Genomic DNA, 22,527 nt, shown 5'->3' on the forward strand with positions numbered 1-22,527 from the left:
GAGTGGAACCACTCAAAGAGGTTTCTTAATCCATACAATAAAATTAGTGGGTCTAAAAGGTGGCCCACTTGCCTGGGACTGGAGGCCTGCTGGAATCTAGACAGGGGGTCCATCAGGAACTGCGACTTTTGATGGTGGGGACACAACCTCCCATGGGGTCCAGTGGGAATCTGGCAGGAACAAAAACTCTTTAGCGTTTTCCAGGGGCCAGCCTGCTGAGGCCAGACTCAGATGTGTCTTTCTTCCCTCCTGGGTTTCCCTTTGGCCTTGTGAAGGGTTGGTGGGAAGAGTGGCAGACCCAAGTGTACCCGTACAACCCTCCTTTACCTGGGACCCAGAGGTGTGACCTGGTAGGGAGTAGTTCAGATGTCCCTCTGGTGAACTCCCTCTGGGCATTGTCCAAGTACCTGCTGGGGACTAGACCTTGAAAGGTGCTGGTGGCTGTCACCACAGGGGCTTCAAAACCTCCACTGTCTGACCTGAAGCATGAAGCCTAGGAATCCTGGCAGCTCAGAAGCCAGGATCTAGTCTGGCCTTGAGGGATGGGAGCTAGGATAAAAGACTGTGTTTCCTCTGCTGCTGTCTGTGCCTGAGGTGGGGCGGGGGGGGGGGGCGGTGCTGCTGGCTGCCCGATGGGTGGCCAGCCCTGGCCAGGACAGTTGTGACTATGCTGAATACAGTGAGATCTCTGAGACTTGCAGAGTGCACAGTTAGCAGAGCTAGGCTGGCTGTCACCTGATAAAGGGCCCATTCAAGGTCACCACAGCCCCAGCCCAACAGTGACTGCAGAGGAAGGGGAGAGGCCCTGATGGGAGAGGCAGGTTGCATGAGGCGGCGGGTGGCCACTATACTCCTAGAGCTTTGGGACCCAGCCTTCAGCTCAGGGACCCGCTGCCACAGGACTCTGGGCAGTGTCTAAGTCACAGTTGCTCCAGGACACCATAGAGAGCTTTGTCAACATTGGGCCAGCTTCTACACCAGCCCAGCGGGTCTTTGGTCCTCATCCAAGTGTTGACGGATGCCATAGGTTTGGCAAGGAATCCAAAAAGCCCATCTTCTAAACTGAGCCCTCCTGTGTTGTAAGCATGGGTTAAAACTGATCTTAGACCCACTCCAACCAAACCTAGGAGAACCAATGTGTATTTGGACCCAGCGGGGCTGCTCTCACCAAATGGGGAGAGCTGAGAGTCAAGAGGGCACACACATGCAGGCAGGGCACTACATCAAGGCTGTGGAGGCAGAGAGACTGGAGTCCAGGGCCACGCTGCCTGTACCAAAGAAGAGAATGAAAACCATAATGGGTCAAGAGGGCCTGGATGGTTGGGCTGGGTCTGCACTTAGCCATGAGCCACAGTGACGGGTTCTGTGCTTTTTCTTTTCTTTTCTTTTCTTTCTTTCTTTCTTTCTTTCTTCTTCTTCTTCTTCTTCCTCTTCTTCTTCTTCTTCTTCTTCTTCTTCTTCTTCTTTTTTTTCTTTTTCTTTTTCTTTTTTCCTGCTTCCCTGCAGATCCTGGAGGAGAACATGAAACTAGAGTGTAAGTGCCATGGTGTGTCCGGCTCCTGTACCACTAAGACGTGCTGGACCACACTGCCACAATTCCGAGAGCTAGGCTACGTGCTCAAGGACAAATACAATGAGGCCGTCCACGTGGAACCTGTGCGAGCCAGCCGAAACAAGCGGCCCACCTTCCTGAAGATCAAGAAGCCCCTGTCCTACCGTAAGCCCATGGACACTGACCTGGTGTACATCGAGAAGTCACCCAACTACTGTGAAGAGGACCCAGTGACAGGCAGCGTGGGTACGCAGGGCCGTGCTTGCAATAAAACAGCCCCTCAGGCTAGTGGCTGTGACCTCATGTGCTGCGGCCGTGGCTACAACACGCACCAGTATGCCCGAGTATGGCAGTGCAACTGCAAATTCCATTGGTGCTGCTATGTCAAGTGCAACACGTGCAGCGAGCGCACGGAGATGTACACATGCAAGTGAACAGAGGTCACAAGTCAGACCACAGGCAGGACACAACCTCCCTGTAGGCCACTGCCTGGGTACTCACACGGGGAACCACAGAAGCACTGTCCTTGTCTTTTCTGCTGAGGGGGATGGGCATTCTGGCTTTCCTGCAGACTCCTGTGGGAAGCATCTCTCAGAGGCTTCGCCCCTCCTATCTCACACGGATGCTGCTGGGCCTCCCTCCCCCAGATACTGCCCGAGCTGTTCCACGGCTGGAACAAAGTTTTCTTCAGCAGGAGCCCTGGATCCTCGGGCCTCGTCATAGCAATATTTAACAATTTATTCTGATAAGAAATAATATTAATTTATTTAATTAAAGAGAATTCTTCCACTTCGTCGGGATCCGTTTTCTGCAATCAAAGTGGACTGCCTGAGGTCCTGGTGGGAAGACTGCCGCGAGGACCGGGAGCGGAGAACAACTGTACATAGTCATTCTTTATGCAGCTGTTTCTACTAGTTGATTTTTCAAGTACCCTTCTGCAGTGCTAGGTGTTAAGTACAAAGAGAAAATGGTCTTTATACACATATAGATATATATGCACACACATTTGTACTTTTTCGTTTTGTTTTTGCTGTTTGCTGCTACCTATCCAGAATCTAAGCTGGTCCAGATCTGGAGTTCTTTGTCTGCAGGACACACCCTCTTTTTTTTTTTTTTTTTTTTTTTTTTTGCCCTCCACAGTTCAAAGCTCACCATTAGAAAAGTTCCACTGGGAATAGCGTGTGTGAGGGGACATGAATCATAAATTCCCAGAAGTTTCCATCTCCTGGAAAGTGAACCACTGGATAAGAGGGTTTCTAAGAGACTATTTTTCTATGAATACTTTATTTATGTGGAGTCCACCTGTGTTGCCCCATGGCCCATTGCTTTTTCTTAACACTGGTACTCACTCAGGGGCAGGAGGACAAGGCCAGGTGTGTGTAGGCAGGTCCCCTAGGGACCCTCACACAGTTGGGTTCTGGAGTTCCGTTTGCCAAGAGGGCCACAGCAGTTCCCAGATGCCTGGGCTGGGCTATCCTCTGTGTTAAAGGAGAAGGAATCATTCCCCAGCATTAGCCTGATGAGCTCAGGTCTTAGGATGAGGTCACTGGCTGGTAATCTTGGGAGGCGGCCTCAGGATGAGCTGCAGCGGTGGATGAGTCCAGTGTCCTGCACATTTTATCGTCATCAGTGCGACCTGACATTCACCATCAGGCAGAGGCCAGCTCAGGGATGCTGATATCTCAGCAGAACAGACCAGCCACTGCCTGTGTGCCTGCAGGTGAGGTGTAGTCCTAAGAGAAGGGAGTCTGAGAGGAGGGAGAAGGGGCAAGCCAAGAATTGTTGGCCAACCACAGTGAAAGTGGTGGGTGTGGCCCCTCTGCAGTAGAGCCAGCTACACCTGTGTCTCAGAACCAGGGAACCCTTCCAGAAGGGTTTTTTTTTAATGTGTGTCCACATGCATTTCCACCTGTGTGCATGTAAGCACATGTAAGCACATGCACACACTCCTGTGCCGGCACTTTGAAGTACCTCCAGTGTGCTCACATGTACATGTGCTTGCATGTATCTCTATGTGCCTGGGAGATCAGATCATGTGTATGGAGCTGTATGCCTGAGCATTTGTCCCGGGGGGAGCAGGGGGCAATTACCAGGTATCTGTATTTGTGGGCAGGGTTCTGGGTAGACAGCAGGGAACCATTTTGATTGTGTCGAGCCACAAAGAGACTGCAACTCAACTGTGTCTCCACAGCTGCTGCTGAAACTCAAATGCCTGTGCGACCACAGCCCTGAGCGCCCTGGCCTGTGTGCTGGGAGCCCAGCAGTGCCTAGGTCATGTCCAGTTCCCCATCTGGGCTACAGCATGACAAATAAACATGGCTGGATGGCTGATTTCTTCCCTTGAATGTATCTTTCTTTCTTTTACTTAGGTGTTTGAGTGTATGGGCATGTAACTGGAAGGAGGGAGGGGATGAACGGATGTGTGGGCTACTAGAAGAGTGGCTGTGGATGGGGGCGTGGATAGGCAGGCGACAGATGGACAGACAGACAGATGACAGATAGTAAGTGAGCTTTGACAGATGTGAAAGTGAATGGTGAGTAGGATGGATGGATGGATAAATGGATGGATAGATGGATGGATGGATGGATGGATGATGAATGGATGGATGGATGGATAGATGAATGATGGATGGATGGATGGACACCTACGTAATTATGAGTAGATAAGTATGTATTTAGTAATGAGAAAACTTACCATCATTTCTCAAATTCCTATGTCACATCCTCTCTCTCCACACATGTACAGGATCTCCACTGAACATGGTCTTTCCCAGCGGCCAGTCTCTCTCATACCTAGAAATGGGGAAGCTTCCAACTAGCCTCCTCAGGTGACTATTTAACATTAGGAACATATACATGACACAGATGAAGCCCTGCTCCATTATCCAAATGAGCGGAGGGCCTGCGTGAGGGCAGCTGGCCCTGTCAGAACAACAGCTGATCCCAGAATGCACTGCAGGCATCCAACCTTGGAGCCTATCTTCTCTTTGGAGGAAGCCCAGCGTGACTGTGCTCTGGGCCTCAGTTTCTCCATCTGTAAAATCAGGCAACTAACATCGTCCTCTCTGACTACTGGAGGATCCCCCCAGGAGTGACCAAGTGGCATTCAGAGTGGCAAACCAACACATGAAGGCCAGAGGATGTTCCTGTCACTCACAATCAGGATGTCCGTTGATTATGGAGTCTTCTAGGCCAGCTTAAGGTTCTGTGCTGGCAAAGCAACACCCTGTCCCATCTGTTGTACCCCAAAGTGGCTTTCCAGCAAAACTAATACTTGAAAAGACTGGAGTTTAAGTCATAATTCCATCAAAAACATCAGCCAGATGGCCAAGGACAGTGGGAACACATCAGGTAAGCAGCTCCTCTCAGACTCGCCTTGCAGTAGGCTAGCCCAACTGCTTCCTACCCAAGGCCAACGAGTCCACAGTTTGCAGAGTCCCTAAATGGCCACCTAGAAAAGCACACAGGAAGAAACCTGCAACTCCCATAGAATTGGCAAGGTCCACTAGGCATCACCCACCACGGCCTGCCCTCTTCTAGCCTTTGGTAAGCTCACCTCCACCCTGCCCCAGGCTTCCAAGTATACCGTTCCTCCAGTCTTCAGGCGGCTCCCTCCTAACTTGAATCAACTCACACACCAACACTGCAATGTCTCTGCCCTGATTTCCCATGCCCTTCATTGGTTATTTTTTGTTCCTTTGTGACAGTTACCACAAGCTAAAATGATAATTCCTACATCTTAGGTGCTGTTAAAAAAAATAGTCACCAGGGGTGGTAGCACACACAGCACTTGGGAGGTGGAGACAGGAGGATTAAGGGTTTAAGGTTATCCTTGGCTTCACTGTGAGTTCAAAACCAGCCTAAGAGACATGAGACCTTGTCTTAAAAAATAGAGAGATGATAGATAGATAGATAGATATATAGATAGATAGATAGATGATAGATGAAGGGAATCAGGAAATAAAGAAGGAAGGAAAGATATAAGGAAGGAAGGAAATAAGGAAATAAAATGAGAGCATAGACCATGGAGCTGATTTTCCTAAGTGCAAAACTGGCTGTGTGTTCTAAAGCAGCCCACTTAACGTCTCTGTGCCCTTCTTTCTCTATTGGTCAAGCAGAAGCTGCAACAGGATGACAGGGACCCAGAGAACTAACACATTCAGGCTACTGTGAGGCTGGAAAGGAAGCTTATGGAGCAGGGATATGAGAGGATGCTGTTTGGTCTGCAGTGCCCAGCACATAGTTAGGATGCTAAGTATTTAGTGACTAAGGATGAATGCCTGGTCAGACCTAGAGGGCTCAGGAGGCCACCAGAGGTGAGGACCTGGAAGAGAAGATGGCTTGTTTGAAGGTTGCAGCATACTGGAGCTGGCTGGTGCCAATGGATACAGCCACAGCCACAGCTTCTCGACTGACAGGCAGCACTGGTTACCACAGCAACACTCCTAGACCCAGAAGAATGAACTGAAGACAACAGGAAAGCTCAGCAGCCACCCCAGCTCAGCGCCCCGGAGACATCAGAGAAAGAATCTGCAACATATGCGCACGTACAATCACACAAAGACACTCACTGAATTAGAGATCCAGAGAGCCCCCACAGCCAAGGGAGAGGACAGACACTCAAGAACTGTGTGGCTCCAGGCAGACCTTCACAAGCAGCTACAAGACACACATACACACACACACACACACACACACACACACACACACACACACACACTGACCAACTCAGCCAGGCTTGGGTGCCTGCCAAGGTGGCAGAGGCTCAGAAACCCAGCATTTGGGAAGCCACAGCAGGAAGGTGACGAGCTCCTCTCTCTAAAAGCAGAGGAGGCCATACTCATATTCACAAGGGAACCAGATGCGCACACCCAGACACAGGCCACAAACATGACATGATGAACACTGCACGCCTGTCCTTGGGAGCCATGCCTTCGACTCTCCTCTACCCTGTGGTCTCTGGTACCTGCTTAGACTCAGTGTTCAATTGTGTGCACATGGTTATGTGAGGGTCCTCATGTGAAGTTAGAGAGAGCCAGAGCTCCCTGCCTCGGGAGGCCACACCCAGGTGATAGGCAGGGCCAAGAGTGCTTTCTGAAGCTTGGCATCTGTCTTCCCCAGATCCCGCGCTCACAGCTGGGCTTGGCCTGGAAAGGTTGGGGTGTGAGTCAGCTCTCTCTCCACCTCTGTGACACAACAGCCAAGATCACGACTTGAAAGGAGGCAGGTGCCATTTGGTGGTGGCCTCTCTGCTTTGGGCCTTTGGTGAGGCAATGCCTCGCCATGGGAGCATGTGATGGGAGCAGGTGGTGGATCGTATGGTGAAACCTGTGGTGGAGCATATGTAGGGGCACATGGTGGGAGGATGTGGACGGGAGCACATAGGAGAGCACGTGATGGAGTACGTCATGGACCAAGTGGCAGGAGCACACATATGCTAGAGCAAAAGGTGGAACAAAGCTGCCCACTGCACTGGTTTACATGACGGGATTTAACTGTTTTCTGACTCTTCCAGGGACCAGAGGCTCTCAGGGGGCGTGGCCATGCTTAGCATAAGTAGGACCTTACTTAGGTTATATGAGCTTCTTGATTCAACTTGACTCGGTCTCACCTTCCCTTCCGCTTTTCCAAGCAGGCATCCACCAGCATCACTACTTGAAATGCCAGCTCACTACCCACCCCCACATACTACCCCACTTCCTGTCCAGTTCCATCTGTCTCCCTGGCCCTTACCAAGCTGATTGGCAGATTGTTCCTGCTTGTTGACTAGCTTTTAGAGGTGGGGAAGCTGATCATTGCCAAACACCCAGATGGGATGCCAGAAGAGAGAGCAGAGACCATGTGTCGCCTTCCCAACCCTTCCTAGAAGAAATTCCAAGGTGGTTAACTCTGGTGCACCCTAGCATTTCTTAAAGTTCACCTCACTTCTTTCCAGAGCCCTACTGGCTGCTCACAAGCACGAGAGAAGATATAAAATGAGTTGTACAGGCAGAGGGCAAAGAAACTATGCTTTTTTTTTTTAAGACAAAAGCCATTTTCTATGGGCCCTAGCACCCTTTCCCTATGGAGATGATTCAACAGGAGCTTCTCCCACAAGGAATTCTGGGTAGGAGCAGAAACCTGTCATATCTATGCCCTGCCCAGATGAGAAGCAAACACCTATATCTCTCCAGCAGCCACTTAGAGAGAGAGATACCAGGTGGCAGAAGCCTGGGTCTGCAGGGCCCTGGGGGTCCCTCACTCAGCTCCTCACTGAGTGCTGAAGTGCAAGGAGCCGATGGTACCAAGCCACCAAGAACCAAGCTTTAGCTAGCCAAGCAACTGAGATGATCAACTAAAACAGAGACACAGCCATCTCACTAACAGAAGAAGGAGGGTCCAGAGGCAGCTAATGTTAAGCCAGCATCTCAGGGAAGGAAGGGACAGAGGGCAGGTTACAGCAGCTTCCCCTCCCTGTGCTCTCAGGGACATGGAGGAGTACGCATCTTTAATACTTGTTAGTGGCACATGCCCAGAAAATACATACAATTCCTCTGTGACTCTTATGCCCAGAGATGGCTACTGTTGCCAGACTTGACAGTGGAAATGGAAACCATGTTGCAGATGACATGAATGTGGCCCAGGTAGGCTGTGTCCTGCTCTCCTTGGCAAGCATGGCACCTCAATCTCCTGTTGCACACAGTGGTTCATGCTGTGAAGACAACCAATGGGGTTCGGTGGGCTCTAAGTGACTGCTGGTGAGAGTCATCTGTACGTTCACCTCCTGAAGACACCCTAAGTGTTGTCTTTCTGTGCAAGCATGAAGTTCAGCACAGCGCTATGACTGGGTCTCGGAAGTGAGGATTTGTAGCTAAGTGTTGCTAGACATTTTTGGCTAATTCCCACACTAACCCTCGGCCTAATAGGAGGCCAGACGGGGGATGCATAGCCCTGCAGGACCCTTGGAGAGTGAGCTTGTCTCTGGAGGAAGTTGCAGATGTCATCCACCAGGGTACCACGATAGGTTCCCTTTTCCAGTTCTGGGTTGTCCTGTCACCTCTTTAGCCTGTCCCCACTAGCAGATCTTGCTTCAATACAAGCCTTCAGGCAGGGCAGCCCGGCTCCGATCTTCATGAGTTGCCTTCACAGCTCTTCACTGAATTCTCCAAATAATCAGTAACCAGACAGATGGCCCTATCCTGCCCAGGGACTGCAGTAACATTCCCCCAAGTGTGCCTTTTGAGAATCAGTGCCACCCGTTTGGCACTAAAAATCAGAGGCCAAGGTGCTAATGTGTACAAGCTAGCAGGAAGGCAGAGACACATGAGAGATCAAAAAATGAAGGGCCACCAGAACCAGCTGCAGGGGATAGTTCCAACCAGGATACAGCAGCACCATCACACTGGGGCATCAAGGTGACAAGCCTAGAGCTGAAGGCCATGGAGAAATGGGAGCACAGGTGAAGGGGTCTGTAAACCATGAGTCTCTTCTGATACAGACTTGAGATGAGAGTTAGACCAGAGAGGCAGGGTTTGTTTGCAATCACCTATAATGCAAGTTAGACTCAATCATCTGCTGCTGGCCCTCACATCTCTGCTTTGAGATGTTCATCAGGGACGCTGCCAGTTTGGGCTGTTGTAGAATCAGACTGTTCCCTTGGGGAAAAAATGGACCAGGGACAGCATGTTCTATGCCTCCATTTCCAGAGTGGCATATGGGGCTAGCACCGTGGTCTTGAGTGATGTGATTCAAGGAACAGAGCTGCATGGACTCTCAGAAGGGGCCTGGCATGCCATGAGCCACCATGCATGGTGGTTTTGGTGGCTCTGCCCTTGCCTTCAGCACTGGTGTGTCCAAGAGCAGATTTTGGCATTGAGATGTCCCAGACGCTTCTTCAGGTCGGGATCCAGAACCACCCAGGGCTCCAGGGCACAGGGCCACCAGGTGGCCAACCCTCCGCAGCAGGCAGCAGCTCGAAAGCAAAGCAAACACACCAAGGGCAGGAAGCTCCCGGGCTGCAAGAAAGCAAACATGCTGCTTCCTCCTGCTGCATGCTGCTGTCGCCAACCTTTCCCAGGGCCCATTCTTGAGAGACCTCCTCAGGCGCCTGGCCTGTGTTTGGACAGCTTGTTGGAGAGTGTGGGTGGAGAAATGGGAGAGGTAGATCCAGGCCTGTGCCTGCTGAGACCTCATCTTGTGCCCTAGCCTCCCAGCTGCTTCTGAGGGCACTGCTGGGAACCACTCCCCTACCCCCACCCATGGCCGATGGCCCGCCCGCACTGAGCTGCAGGCCTTGTTGTCTGTGTGTGGTATTAGGAAAGGGCCGCAGAAATAAAACTTAGTCATAGCCAGAGTTGGCAAAGTGCTCCCAGGAGGCCCAGCACAATTCTTCGTGCCATCTGCAGAATACCTAAGCCCAGCAGTTCCCCCTGAGTCTCTTTGTGACCCTGGAAGGTAGAGTGTTTTCTTTTAGTGCTAGAGATGAAACCTAGGGTCACAAACAGATGAGGCTTATGCTAGCCCTCTTCCACCTAAACTGCACTCCAGCTCCATTAGCCTCAATGTTCAGATAAGTCAAAGGAAGCGAAGAGAAATGAGGCCGCTTGTCCAAAGTTGAATAGTTGGGAAAAGATACTACTATCCAGTGCCCAAACCATTATTTTAGCATCTTTGCTAATGTATAAGTTTCCTCTTGCTGCAGAAACAAATTGACCAACTCGGTGGCTTGGCACAGCACACAGCTGCTTGCCTGGTGGTCAGAAGTCTATAATCAGACCCCCTACACTGAAATGTGGTTGAGGGCAGGGCTGACTCCTTCCAGAGCCTCTGAGAGAGGAAACCCTTTCTCTTTGGCTCCCAGAAGCCACCTGCACCCCTAGGCTGGTGGTCCTTCGCTCCAGCTGCTGAGTACATTACTCCAGCTTCTGACTCTGGCTGGCCTCTTGGGTCCCTCAGCAAGGGCCGCCATGATGCGTTGGTTCACATGAACAACCCAGGTCAGCTGGCTTGTTTTCATGTTTTTTATGTGTCTATACATTCAGGAACTGCAAATGAAAGAAAACATGCTGTCTGTTTTCCTGAGACTGGCTTAGTTCACACGCTGTGGTTAGCCCCATTTGCGTCTATGTTCCTGCAAATGACGTAATTCCATTCTTCACTAGGCTAAGAAGGAACTGTGTTGTGGGCATATGCCCACATTTTCCCTATCTGTACCTCTGCTGCAGGCTGTGACCCATGTAATGAGCACGACTGCTCTGTGTTGTAGGCATAAAGTTATTGTGCAATTTAAATGCTGATTTCTGTGCCTCCCCTCCCCCATATCTGCAATCCTTGTTTTAAGAATCTCTGGTCTTAATTCTGTGTAAACACTGCTCCCCCCATTGTCCTCTGATATGCCAAGAAAGCAGCTTACAGCCAGTCACTGGGCAGGGGAGACAATAGGGCTGGACTTCCTGCCAGCCCAGGGAAGGAGGAGTTAGAGGAGGAATGAGGGGATGCCCAGCCATGGGAAAGGTCCAAGAGACATCAGGAGAGAGAGCTGAAACAAGAAAAGCTACAAAGTGCAAGTATCTCTAGGATGTGTGCTGGGAGGAAACCAGATTAGCTTAGAAGGTTAAGAATAGAGTAATAACTGCTCAGTTATTGTGTCATGAAACTATAATTAAACAAATATAGAGGAGTCTCAATTATTTGTGCAATAGCTGGGTTAAGAGAGAAACTTAGAAACAAACACAATTTTATAAAAATAACTTTAATACAGCAGCTCTGAGGTACTGACTAGGAGTCTGTCCTTCAGATGAATACTCATGGTGGCACACCTGGGACATAGGGTAGAACATACTGACTTTTATACTGTCTGGGCTGGTTCACATTCCAATCAGCAGTGAATAGCCCTCCCTTTTTCCCATAACTTCATGAGCATTTGTTGTTAACTGCCACTGTTGTAGGTTCCCTATTCACATAGCTAAAGACCCTTTTGTCTCTTAAAGCAGCATAATTGCAGGTGGCAGTGGTCAGGGCATGGACATACCAGGCAGGCTATTAATCCATTGGCCAGCAGCCAGGACATGGACACACTGGGTGGGCTACTCACCCAGCATGTGAGTCCATGTCCACCCACCGAAAACCCTGGTTCACCACTCTGAGATCACACCTTGAAGACCTGGAATTTTTTCCTGTCCTACCTTGCACATTTCCAGGTGAAGAGATGTGAGCCTCCATGTCCCGACAGGGGTTTGTTTTCTTCACTAAGCCTTCAAAGACCCATGATTGTTGTGCTGTGCTGTGTACAATGCTTTGCTGTTGTCTTGAGCTGAGGGGAAAGCCCCACATCCCTCCAGCACTGACTCATAGTCATAGCTCATACAGGTGCTTGCGAAGAGCAAGTGGCAGAATCAGAGTGTGGCTGCCATGTCCTTGAACACTGCAGCCAGGGCACACTGCAGATGCCACACAGCTAATCCCCACCAGGCTCTCAGGAACTTTCTGAAGTGGCACTGCACAGCTAAGCTGCTGTTATCGTTTGTGGGAGGGCTGAGTGATACCCCTCTAAGGTTCATGTACTGGAGGCTTGGTCCTCTCTGTGGTGAGTAGAGGGACGGAATGTTGAGGGAAGTGGTTAGGTCTCTGGGGAGAGGTGGTTAAGTCACTCGGGTGGCGGTGGCCGGGAAGCCTCTGGAGGGAAGTAGATAGGTCACCCGGGAATTGCCCTTGGAAGAGCTTAAGGTAGTTTTCCTGGAGTTTTAGTTAACTCCCCAGGGTGTTATGACAAAAAGGCACATCTGGCCTCAAGTCCCTTTGGCCTTCTCTGTTGAAGTACAATCTCTCACCATTCTGTGGGTATCCACCAGATGCCCAGAGCAGAGGCTGAGCTGACAGAGCTCTCTGGTCTTGGTTGTCTAGCCTCTAAAACTATAAAAACAATTAGCCTGTTTTCTTTCTCCTTCCCTCCTCTTTTTCTTTCTCTCTCCTAGTTAGGGTTATTCTTACTGTGCTGAAACGCCATGACTCAGGAACTTGAGGAAAAAAAATTTATTCAGCTTACACCCCCAAATCACTGTTCATTATTGAAGGAAGTCAGCACAGGAACTCAAGCAGGCAGGAACCTTGAGTCAGAGGCCATGGAGGAATGCTTCTTACTGGCTTGCTCCCCGTGACTTGTTCAGCCTGCTTTCTTATAGAACCCAGGGCCACCAGCCCACCCTATTGATCACTAATTAAGAAAACGCTCTACAACCAGATCTGATGGAGGTGTTTTCTCAACTGAAAGGGTCCTTCCTTGCAGATGACTGTAGCTTGTGTCAGGTTGAACAGAAAACCAATATTGTAAGCACTAAGATTGGCAATTAACAAATGGGACCTCATGAAAATGAAAAGTTCTCATGAGGCAAAAGACAGCATCATTTGGATAAAGTGGCAGCCTACAAAATGGGAAAATTTTTTTTACCAAAGCTACATCAAATAGAGGACTAACATACAAAATATATTTTAAAAAACTCAAGAAATCAGATATCAAAAAACAAAATAACCCAATTTTTAAATGGGATACAGAGCTAAACGGAATTCTTAAAAGAGGAAACTCAAATAGCGGAGAAGCACTTGAACTGCTCAATGCCCTTAGTCATCAGGAAAACGCTAAACAAAACGACTCTGATGTTCCATCTTACACATGTTACAATGGCTAAGGTCAACAACACAAGTGACAACTCCGGCTTGTGAGGATGTGGAGCAAGGGGAACACTCCTCCAGTACTGGTAGGAGTGCAAACTTGGATAGCCACTATGGAAATCAATGTAGCATTTCCTCAGAAAATTGGGAATTGATCTATCTCAAGAATCAGCTATTCCTCTGCTAGGCATATACACAAAGGCGGCTCCATCCTACCACAAGGACACTTGTTCAACCACGTTCATTGCTTCTCTATTCATAATAATATTCTAGAAACTAGAAGCAACCTAGATGTTCCTTTAAAAAAAATTAAGAAGCTAAAAATGAAAGGTGGCTTGTGCAAACTGAGAGAGAGTCTCTTTTAACTTCTTTTTTTAAAAATAAAATTAAATCCGGGTGTGGTGGCACACATCTTTAATCTCAGCACTTAGGAGGCAGAAGCAGGTGGATCACTGTGAGGTCAAGGCCAGCCTGGTCTACAAAAGCAAGTCCAGGACAGCCAAGACTGTTACACAAAGAAACCCTGTCTCAAAAAAAACCTTTAAAGCCGGGCGTGGTGGCTCACGCCTTTAATCCCAGCACTCGGGAGGCAGAGGCAGCCGGATGGCTGTGAGTTCGAGGCCAGCCTGGTCTACAAAGCGAGTCCAGGACAGGCAAGGCTACACAGAGAAACCCTGTCTCAAAAAACCAAAAAAAAAAAAAAAAAAAAACCTTTAAAAAAATAATATTAAGTTAAATAAAACACAGTTAATATCCAAGATCTCACAGATGGAGGCCTTGTCTCAGCAGTGTGGTGGCTTGAGTGAAAATGGCACATGTGTAGGCTCACAGGGAGTGGCCTTGTTGGAGTAGCTGTGACCTTGTTGGGAGAAGTGTGTCACAGGGAGTGGCCTCTTAGATTTCAGAAGCTCGAGCCAGGCCCGGTGTCACTCTCTCTACCTGCTGCTGCTGCTGACTCGGCTGTAGACCTCTCAGCCGCTTCTCCAGCGCCATGTCTACCTGCGTGTTGCCATGCTTCCAGTCATGGGGAATGCTGATAACAGACTAAACCTCTGAACCCATAAGCAAGCCAATAAGCAGCATTCCTCCATGTCCTCTGCATCACTTCCTGCCTCCAGGTTTCTAGCCTGTTTGAGTTCCTGCCTGGACTTCCTTCAGTGATAAACAGAAATATGGAAGCGTAAGCCAAATAAACTCTTTCCTCTCCAACTTGCTTTTTGGTCATGATGTTTCATCACATTGAACCCCTAACTAAAATAAGTGTTTAGCCCAGAATCATCTCTCTAGCCTCCCAGATTCCCCACCTGAAGTGGGACCTTGTTGGCCTCTCCCATCTGTCCCTTTCCTTAGACGTATGTGTAATGGTCTCAACGCCAAGTTTCGAACCTCTGTCCCATCCCTGCCTCACTATCCAGCTCTGCCAGGCCTTCCGCCACTATGATCAGCATTCATGGGGGCTACTATGTGGCTGAGGCTGGTGTTGCCATCATCCTACAGATGAGGAAGAGCATCAGCAAGGGAAAATGTCCCCGTCTCCAGCCATATGCTAACAAAGCCTTTTCAGAGAAATTTCTAGAACAAGACGGCCCAGCATTCAGAGACAAAAGGCAACTGTCAGGATTACCAGCATGACAATGGCATGCCCATCCCTTCAGCCACTATGTCCCCTAACTCCTGGACCAGCACTGAGAGTGTCTCTGAGAGTGGCCCAGAGTCTGAGCAATTACCCATGGGCAAATGGCTACTTTGGCAGAAGCTGGGCATCCTGGGAACAAAGGGCTTTCACGGGGTGTAATCCAGGCTGAGAGGGGGAAAATGGTCAGGTGTTCTGAGAGGCAGGTTCACACGGAGGGAAAGGGCGAGCTGCGCAGGACTAGCTGGCACGGGGGCCCAGGTTCCGGCCCACATTCCCAGAGCAGCAGACGGTCCCTGGCAATGGCTGAAGGCCCCATTTGTGTGATATGTCAGCAGGGAGGGTAGGCCTTTTAAAGGGTGAGATTGTGAGGCCTGATAGCATGCCGGAGGGCCTCTCCCTGGGGGAGCCCGGCCCTTGTGAGGACTGTCAGCCATTGTTAACTGTGTCCCTGTGTGAAGGAAAACGGGGCACTGGCAGTCACTGATACCTGTGCGATCTGGCCACCAGGAATCGGCCACACCGCCACAGCTCCGGTTACAGGCCGGATGGGCAAGGGAGCCTGCAGCCTTCTAGCACAGCCATGGCAGGCAGCAGGGAGTGGAGAAGTGAGCAGTGTGCAAGTCACAGGGTCCTGTGCGTGAAGTCACACCGTGTCAAAAGTTGCCTGTGCCTCCCTGCCCAGAAAGAGGGTGATGAGATGAGGGAGGAGGATGAGGCAGTGAGAAAGCAAAGGATGGAGGGACCTTCAGCCTTGTGTTAGCAACCAGAGCTCTCAGATGAAAGGCTTGCCGGTCTCCACGGTGAGAACGCCTCATGAGAACGTGGCAAGGGCAGCAGGGTGAAGCAATGAGTACCTATTTGACACTTACTGCCTATGAGTACTAGCTGGTTTCGTGTGCTCAGTGGTGCTAAGGGACTGAGTCCTCACAGCAGCCCCTGTGGCTGGCGTTATAGTTACCACATGTGGGCCACAGAGAGGCAAAACAATTTCCCAAGGCGACGTAGCTTAGAGAGGGAGGACTGGGGTCTGCTGGAGGGGGGAAGAGAGCCCAGTCATCTAGCTGCAGAATTCCTACCTCTGGGATCCACTGGGAAAACTGGTAAAACAAACAAACAAATAAACAAAGCCGACTTCCGCCTCACCAGAACAAGACCAGGCTCAGGCCTGGGGCGGGCAGGAGACTAACGAAGCCTGGACTAAGAAGCAGGGAAAGGTGTGAGAGCAGGGAGCCCACAGAACTGAGAAACAGCTGAGTACAGCCATTGCCACACTGGGCAACAGGGACAGAACAGAGAGGGGTCACAGAGCTCAAATCTGGAGGCAGGCAAAGGGACTTGGGGCAAAGGCAGTGACTCCAGATAGAATAGGGAGGTGAAAAAGGAGTCCGCTCCTCTCCCTGCTGCCTCTACCTAGGGAGAAGCCCCAGTGCTCATGAGTGGCAGTCTCCTGGGTACAGAGCAAGGGACAGAGGGCAGGGTGGGAGGGAGAGGCTGTGAAAACCAGCTGTGCCAGGGCACAAGTGAACAGCTCTGAAAAGCCATTTACATCAAGGCAGCTCCACACTAGAGTGGGCTGAGGCTATGAGGCTCCCTCCCGGGAACTTGTGGCTTTTGAGATGTTGGGACAGTAGCCATCAAAGGCCAGGGTCTACATAGCACTCGGCTACCAGGAAGCTGGGTATGGAGGACCTAGTTGCCTCTGGGCAATCACAGTAGAACAGCAGGGAGGAGGGGGGGGTGAGGGGGGGGGGGTTGGGAGACCTGCTTCTTACAGCCACCAAGGATGAAGCAAAGTTGGAATTTTGAGGCCATGTGGCTGAGGGGGAAAAGCTTGGTTGTCACACCAAGGGACACATCGGACATTCTGAATCTTTGGTGAGTCACTGGCCATCATTAGCAGTCTGAGGGCTGCCAGGAGCTGTGAAGTGAGAGGATGATAGAGAAAGGGGGGTTGATGAACAAATGAATGAATGAACAGAGGATGTGTGAAGAAAAAATGAAATGAGTGAGGGAATGAATGAATGAATGAATGGGTTGGAAGAAGTAATGAATGAGTGGAGAATAAGTGGAGGAAAGAAGACAGGGAAGACAAAGGAGGAGAGGGAGCCTGAAGAGCCCGGGACTTAAATGATCCAGCTGCATCCTACTGCTGCTTAAGATGCTAGGCCTGCCGTCACCATGGTAATGGGAGAAAATCACAGAGCAATTTGTAATCAGCAGGAGGGAGGGGGGGCTCCTGCTAGAGCATGCTGGGAGGGAAGGGCCCTGTGGGTCCCAGAACTGAGCTCCCACTCAAGCCTGAGGCCCTTTGCATCCCTTCTCCAGGGTCCCACCCCCAGCTTCTATAGCTGTGCCTGAGCTCTGCCTCACCATTCAGCCTGCTTGGTCCTGAGGTGCATGCTGGGAAGACAGCATCCTTTCACCATTCTGGAGCCTGCTTCTCTGGGCACTGCACACTGGGGCCCAGTCCTATCTTCTGGGCCACAACCCCACCTCCTCCTGCCCCAAGGAAGCCTTCAGAAACTGCCATGAGCCATTGCTCTACGGATGGGGAGGACATTATCCCCCATTTACCAGGTGACAGCTGCAAACTCCTCCCAGCTCTAGTGGGCTCCTCTCCACCAGCCCCAGGGACAAGATTCAGGAATCATCTGGACAGTACAAGCCATAAAACTACCGCCCTCGTTGTAGGCACAGACCTCACTTAATGAGACCTGAGCCTTAGATCACTCCACCCCCTCTCTACTGTCCTGTCCTCTGAACATCTATCTCATGGGCTTTTAGTAAGAGGCAGAGAAGGAACTTCTGACCTAAAAAGCCACAGGTTCAAAGACACACATACACAAACACACACACACACACACACACACACACACACACACACACACACACACAGTGCTAGCCTCCTAATACACCAGACTTGGTCCTGGGTCAGAGAAAGGGCACAGTAGGGAACCCATGGATGAAGCCAAGCCTCGGGCTGCTGAGAGGGCTCCCAAGATTGGTTTTGGGAAATAAGGCCTGAGTCTCCAGAGTTCACTTATGTGACTGCATCTTTGTCCTTTGAGCATCAGTCACTAACTCTGCAAAGTTTAGAAAGCCAATGAACTGCTCAGCTAAAGAGAGAGAGAGAGAGAGAGAGAGAGAGAGAGAGAGAGAGAGAGAGAGAGAAGATGAGCCCAGGGAGCAGGAAGACGGGTGTCCCACAGCTCAGGTGCACTGGGGCCCAGTGTCCACTGCCTCTGTGGTTGTCTCCATGACTCCGTAACTCAGTCTGTGGTCCATTACTGCCTGTCCCAACTCCGGCCCTGGAAGCTGTCCAGCTGTAAATGGAAAGGAGCTGAGGGTTGGCAGAGCACGTTGGCTATGGTTTAGGGGCAAGGAGACTTCTTTGATCAATGGAGTCTGGTCTGGTCTGGGCAGGACAGCATAGCAGAAGAGAGGAAGGAGCCCCTCCCTGCCTGTCCCCTTCACCCCTGTCCAGAGAGGACGCCTGCTTTGCTTCGAGGATCATGGTCATGCTGTGTACACACTAGGATACAGAGGCAAGGGATTTGACTGAAGTGGCTTCCTGCATGTATACGTGCACACCTACACACCACGTGCGTGGCTTCTCAGCTGCCAGAGCTAGTGACCTTATCTGAAAGCCTGAGCAAGCAATTCCCTTCCCCAGGGGCTGCACAAAAAAAAAAAATACAGCTGAAGGCAAACACCCAGGAACCCTCCACCCATGTGGTCACGGATTCACTCTTATTGCTGCCAGTCAAGGTCCCAAGAGGAAAGCACCAGTCCAGGACACACAGCAGGGCAGTAGGACCAGCACCTTTGCCCAGACTGAGTCCAAACAGTGGTGGAGGGAAGGGAAGGAGCCTCACACAATGGGGTCACTGGCCAGGCCGAAAAAGGTGGTTGAGGCGGGCTTGGCCCTGCTTAGCATATGAGCTGAAGGCCCCGCCCCCTCCTGAGTGGGTTCCAGGACCAACTATAATGTCCCAATTGTCGTACAATACCATGATGGAGGGCCCTGTCACATTTTTGTCACCGTTACTGGGGTCCCCATTCATGGCCACTGTCACCATGCTCAGAACAAGCTGGCTAGGCAGCCTCCTTTGCATTAAAATGGGTGAGAACTAAGCCTTCCCACTGCTCAGCTGGGCAGAAAACGGGATTAGGCCAAGGGCGGCTGAAGGCCCCTGGTGGGGGCAGCCTCAGAAGGCCAGTGTAGGCCACTGCCCTCTGGCCTGAGCCAGTTCCCCATAGCCCTCAAGTGAGGGTATACAGCCCCCACCCCCTGCATCTCAGTGCCGTCCGTCCACTACGCGGTGGGGTTAGGGACACACGTGCTTTGGGTTTCGTTCTGAAAAGCAGAAATGTCACATTTATAGGAAAAAATTATGTAGAGCAGGACAGTGCACTGTTGCTTTGTGGTGGGTGAACGGGGATAAATGCCCATCCCAGAGGCACCTCTGTTTGCTCTCAGGCACAAAAGCAAAATACCTGGGAGGAGCCTACTTATAATGAGAAAAGTTTTCTTTGGGTCAGCGTTTTTTGGAAGTGGTGGGGAGGGGGGGCAGGGGGGTGATACACAGGGCAAGACTGGTGTTGGGCAGCTTACCATGGAAGTGACAGACGTCAAAGAACAACTGCTCCACTCCCACTGGAGAGCAGAGAAAACAGTGAGAAGAGGTCAGAATGCCATACGCCCTTCAAGTACACGCCCCAGTGACCTCAACATATCTCACCATAGTATCACTGGGGAACCAAGTCATGAATGTTGGGGTACAGCCAGCACCCACACTTTGGCTCTGCCTGGAGATCCTGGTCCACAGGGAGGAGCCAAAGTCTGAAATCGGCTGAGAACCAGGTTTCCCAGTGATGGTGTGCTGCCATAAATGCATGCTTTATCAGGGGCTCCTCAAGACACCCTAGACACACATATACGCAGGCACACGGGAACAAGGGAGCTCATATTCAAGAATTTAGAACCACCCCACATGTCCCCAGATGGGGGTGGGGAGCTAAACACACCATCCACACCTCAGAACCCACACAGCCCCAAATGAAGGCCTAGTGTGACATTAGAAGTGTCAGGGTGTCCAAGGCTACCAGCAAATTAGCAGGACAGCTGTGGATAGGCGTATCAGGGGGTCATTCACAGAGGATGGCATGCTGCGTGTGAACCCACAGAAAAGCCACAGTGAAAGACAAGGAACGAAGGCGGCTGCTTCTGGGTAACTCAAGGGGCTGAGGAGAAAAGCCTGGCTTTGTGCCCTATGTGCTTATTACCGCTGTATGTCCCCAGCTTGTGATGGCTCAATTTGATTCTTGACTTTGCAGTCATGCGAAGTCACGCCCGTTCAGTAAAAAGCTGCACTTGGAAGGTGCATGTCTGCACAGTGCTAAGGATGGGGCCTGAGCCTCTGGCAGTTCTAGGCAAGGCTCTTTAGGGGCCGCAGTCAGCTCCAAATGACTTTTCCCTGACTTCCATTCTGAAACTCTGTGCCCATGGCTCACCTCTGGCACTGAGTACCTCCTGTAGGCACTCCTGTGACCTGCCTCATTAGCATACCTGCCCCCCAGTCACCTAGCAACCTATGACTGCTTCATCTGCCCGCTGCCACTAGTTGTGTCCCTGCCCAGGATACAAAAACCTGGCAAACTCACACCCTTTCTCTTGCACTCCCTCTCTCTCTCTCTCTCTCCTGCTCTCGCTCTCTCTCCCTCCCTTCTCCCCCCGCCTCCCTTTTCTTTCTCTGTCCCCCTAGGTGCCCCCTTCCTTCTCTCCCCATGTTTCTACAATAAACTCCATACCATATCTATTGTCTGGCATCTTATTTTTCATATTTAATATCCCTCCACAGGCTCCTTGCCCAGTCCTCTGAGGGGGAGCACTCCATTACTATGTAAGAAGATATCCCAGCAGATACAAAGGCAGGATACCCCAGGAGGCTGCTCGACTGAGACTTGCAGTCTGCACTACAGGCCTCTTGCCTGGGTACCCCAACCTGGGCATCTTCTCTCATGCACCCACAGGAGATGGGCATAGGAGGGATTCCTTGCTCACATCAGGGCGAAGTCAGACTGTAGACATCCACAGGGCTGTCCCGCTCCACAGCCCTGCCCTGCCCTCTAACCAGAAACTCTGCCTCTAGACCATGCTGGTAAATCAGACCACAGGCAGGCAGTGATGAGGTGAAACAGAACAAGGTGGCATAAGACAACGAAGCAGAGAGGGGAGAAAGTATACAGCCTGCCCTAGGGCTTCCATTGTGGTTTTTTTAAGAGCTTGGTGAAGGGACAGACACTGACAAAACACCCCCGCAAGGACACGAGAAGCAGTCAGATTATCCATGACCCTGCCTCTGGGATCTTTGACCCCAGCTGGACAGGCTCAGCCTGCGTTCCCTAGGTCCTTCTTGATGCAGTCCAGCCTGGAGGCTTGGGAACACCGTACTTCATGGGGGTCAGGAGGCAGTGCGTGTGCCCCAGCTTCATGCCATTTGTCTTGTTATATAGACTTATGAGCGGCCTAGAGAGGAGTGTACTCTGCCCCGGCCTCACCCGAGCCTCAGACGCTAGCTGGAAAGTTGCACATTGTAGGAAAATGAGCACCACCGAGGGGCATAGCCTGTAATTTGTATGAAGTTGCAGGTCATTACCAAAACGACAATGAAATGCCGGCTCCCTGTAATTAGATGCTTTTATGAATTGGGTTCTAAGGTATTAATGACAAAGCTATAAGATCTGCTCCTCCCCCTGACTCTGATGCCCTTTCTCAGCCCACCCTCATGCAGACAGAGGCCCTGTGGGCCGCTTATCAGCACCCTGGCTGCCTCTAGCTTGAGGATCTGTTGCGTTCTGGATGATGGTCTCTGCTATCGTGGGCTGCGACTCCCAGTAGCAAAGCCTCAGAACCAGCCCAAACGTCTATAAATTGGAAGATGTGCTACTAAGTAAATCATGACCCATGCAGATCTTGGGACGTCTTCCAGCTATGATCATTTAGGGGAGCAGCTGGCAAAGTGAAACAGAAGGGTGTGCCCAAGACCACCCGGGACAGGAGCAAAGACCGTGAGGACATGAGAACCCCAGCAGAGCTCAGCAGAGGTGTTCCTGCCCACTCGAGCTATTATGGTACCTGGTCCTGCCACACAAGCTCTCGTGCACACCTTGCTTCTGTTTCTTACATGAGCACTGCTTCCTGGAAACCCAATCAAGAGACCAACAGGAGAAAGAAAATCCTGGGACACCTAGCTGCCACCTTGCTGCCATGCCTAGGCGAGCAGACAACCGGCTCAGCCATACTTTGCCCAGCCTCATCCCACCCATCTGCTTCAGCCACACTTCTGAATAGCCAGGACACCGGATTGCACCCAACCTAATGTGATTGCTCCTCGACACGGAGGCCACACCAAGCACACGCCCCTCAGGGAATGAGACCTGTCCCATGCCAGCTCATCTCCCCTGTGTCACATGCCCCCTTAGTGTCTGCAGTATGAATAGCAAGGTGTTCGCTTCTCCTGTCAGATTTGGTAGGCTGGAAACAAAAGGGACAATAAAAGGTAATGGAATAACGGACAATTGCTTCTCTACTTAAAATGAGCATTGAGCCAACCCCCCGCCCTGACACCCCACAACTTGAAAATACCCTAAGGTGGAGGCAAATTAAATGCATACAACCCACCCTTCCTCA

At 50.9% G+C, this 22,527-nt stretch overlaps 1 protein-coding gene across 1 annotated transcript in view; it reads left to right on the forward strand.

Annotated features, from left to right (window-relative positions):
• The window catches only part of WNT7A (Wnt family member 7A), a 45,792-nt gene extending 41,895 nt beyond the window's left edge, over positions 1–3,897 (forward strand). The window contains exon 4 of the mRNA XM_084765245.1: positions 1,507–3,897. Coding sequence (XP_084621371.1) covers positions 1,507–1,986 — 480 coding nt within the window. The 3' untranslated portion in view covers positions 1,987–3,897. The remainder of the gene's footprint in view (positions 1–1,506) is intronic.
• The last annotated feature ends 18,630 nt before the right edge of the window (positions 3,898–22,527 follow it).

The sequence above is a fragment of the Acomys minous genome (genome assembly GCF_964271855.1).
Source record: "Acomys minous genome assembly, chromosome: 17".
NCBI lineage: Eukaryota > Metazoa > Chordata > Mammalia > Rodentia > Muridae > Acomys > Acomys minous.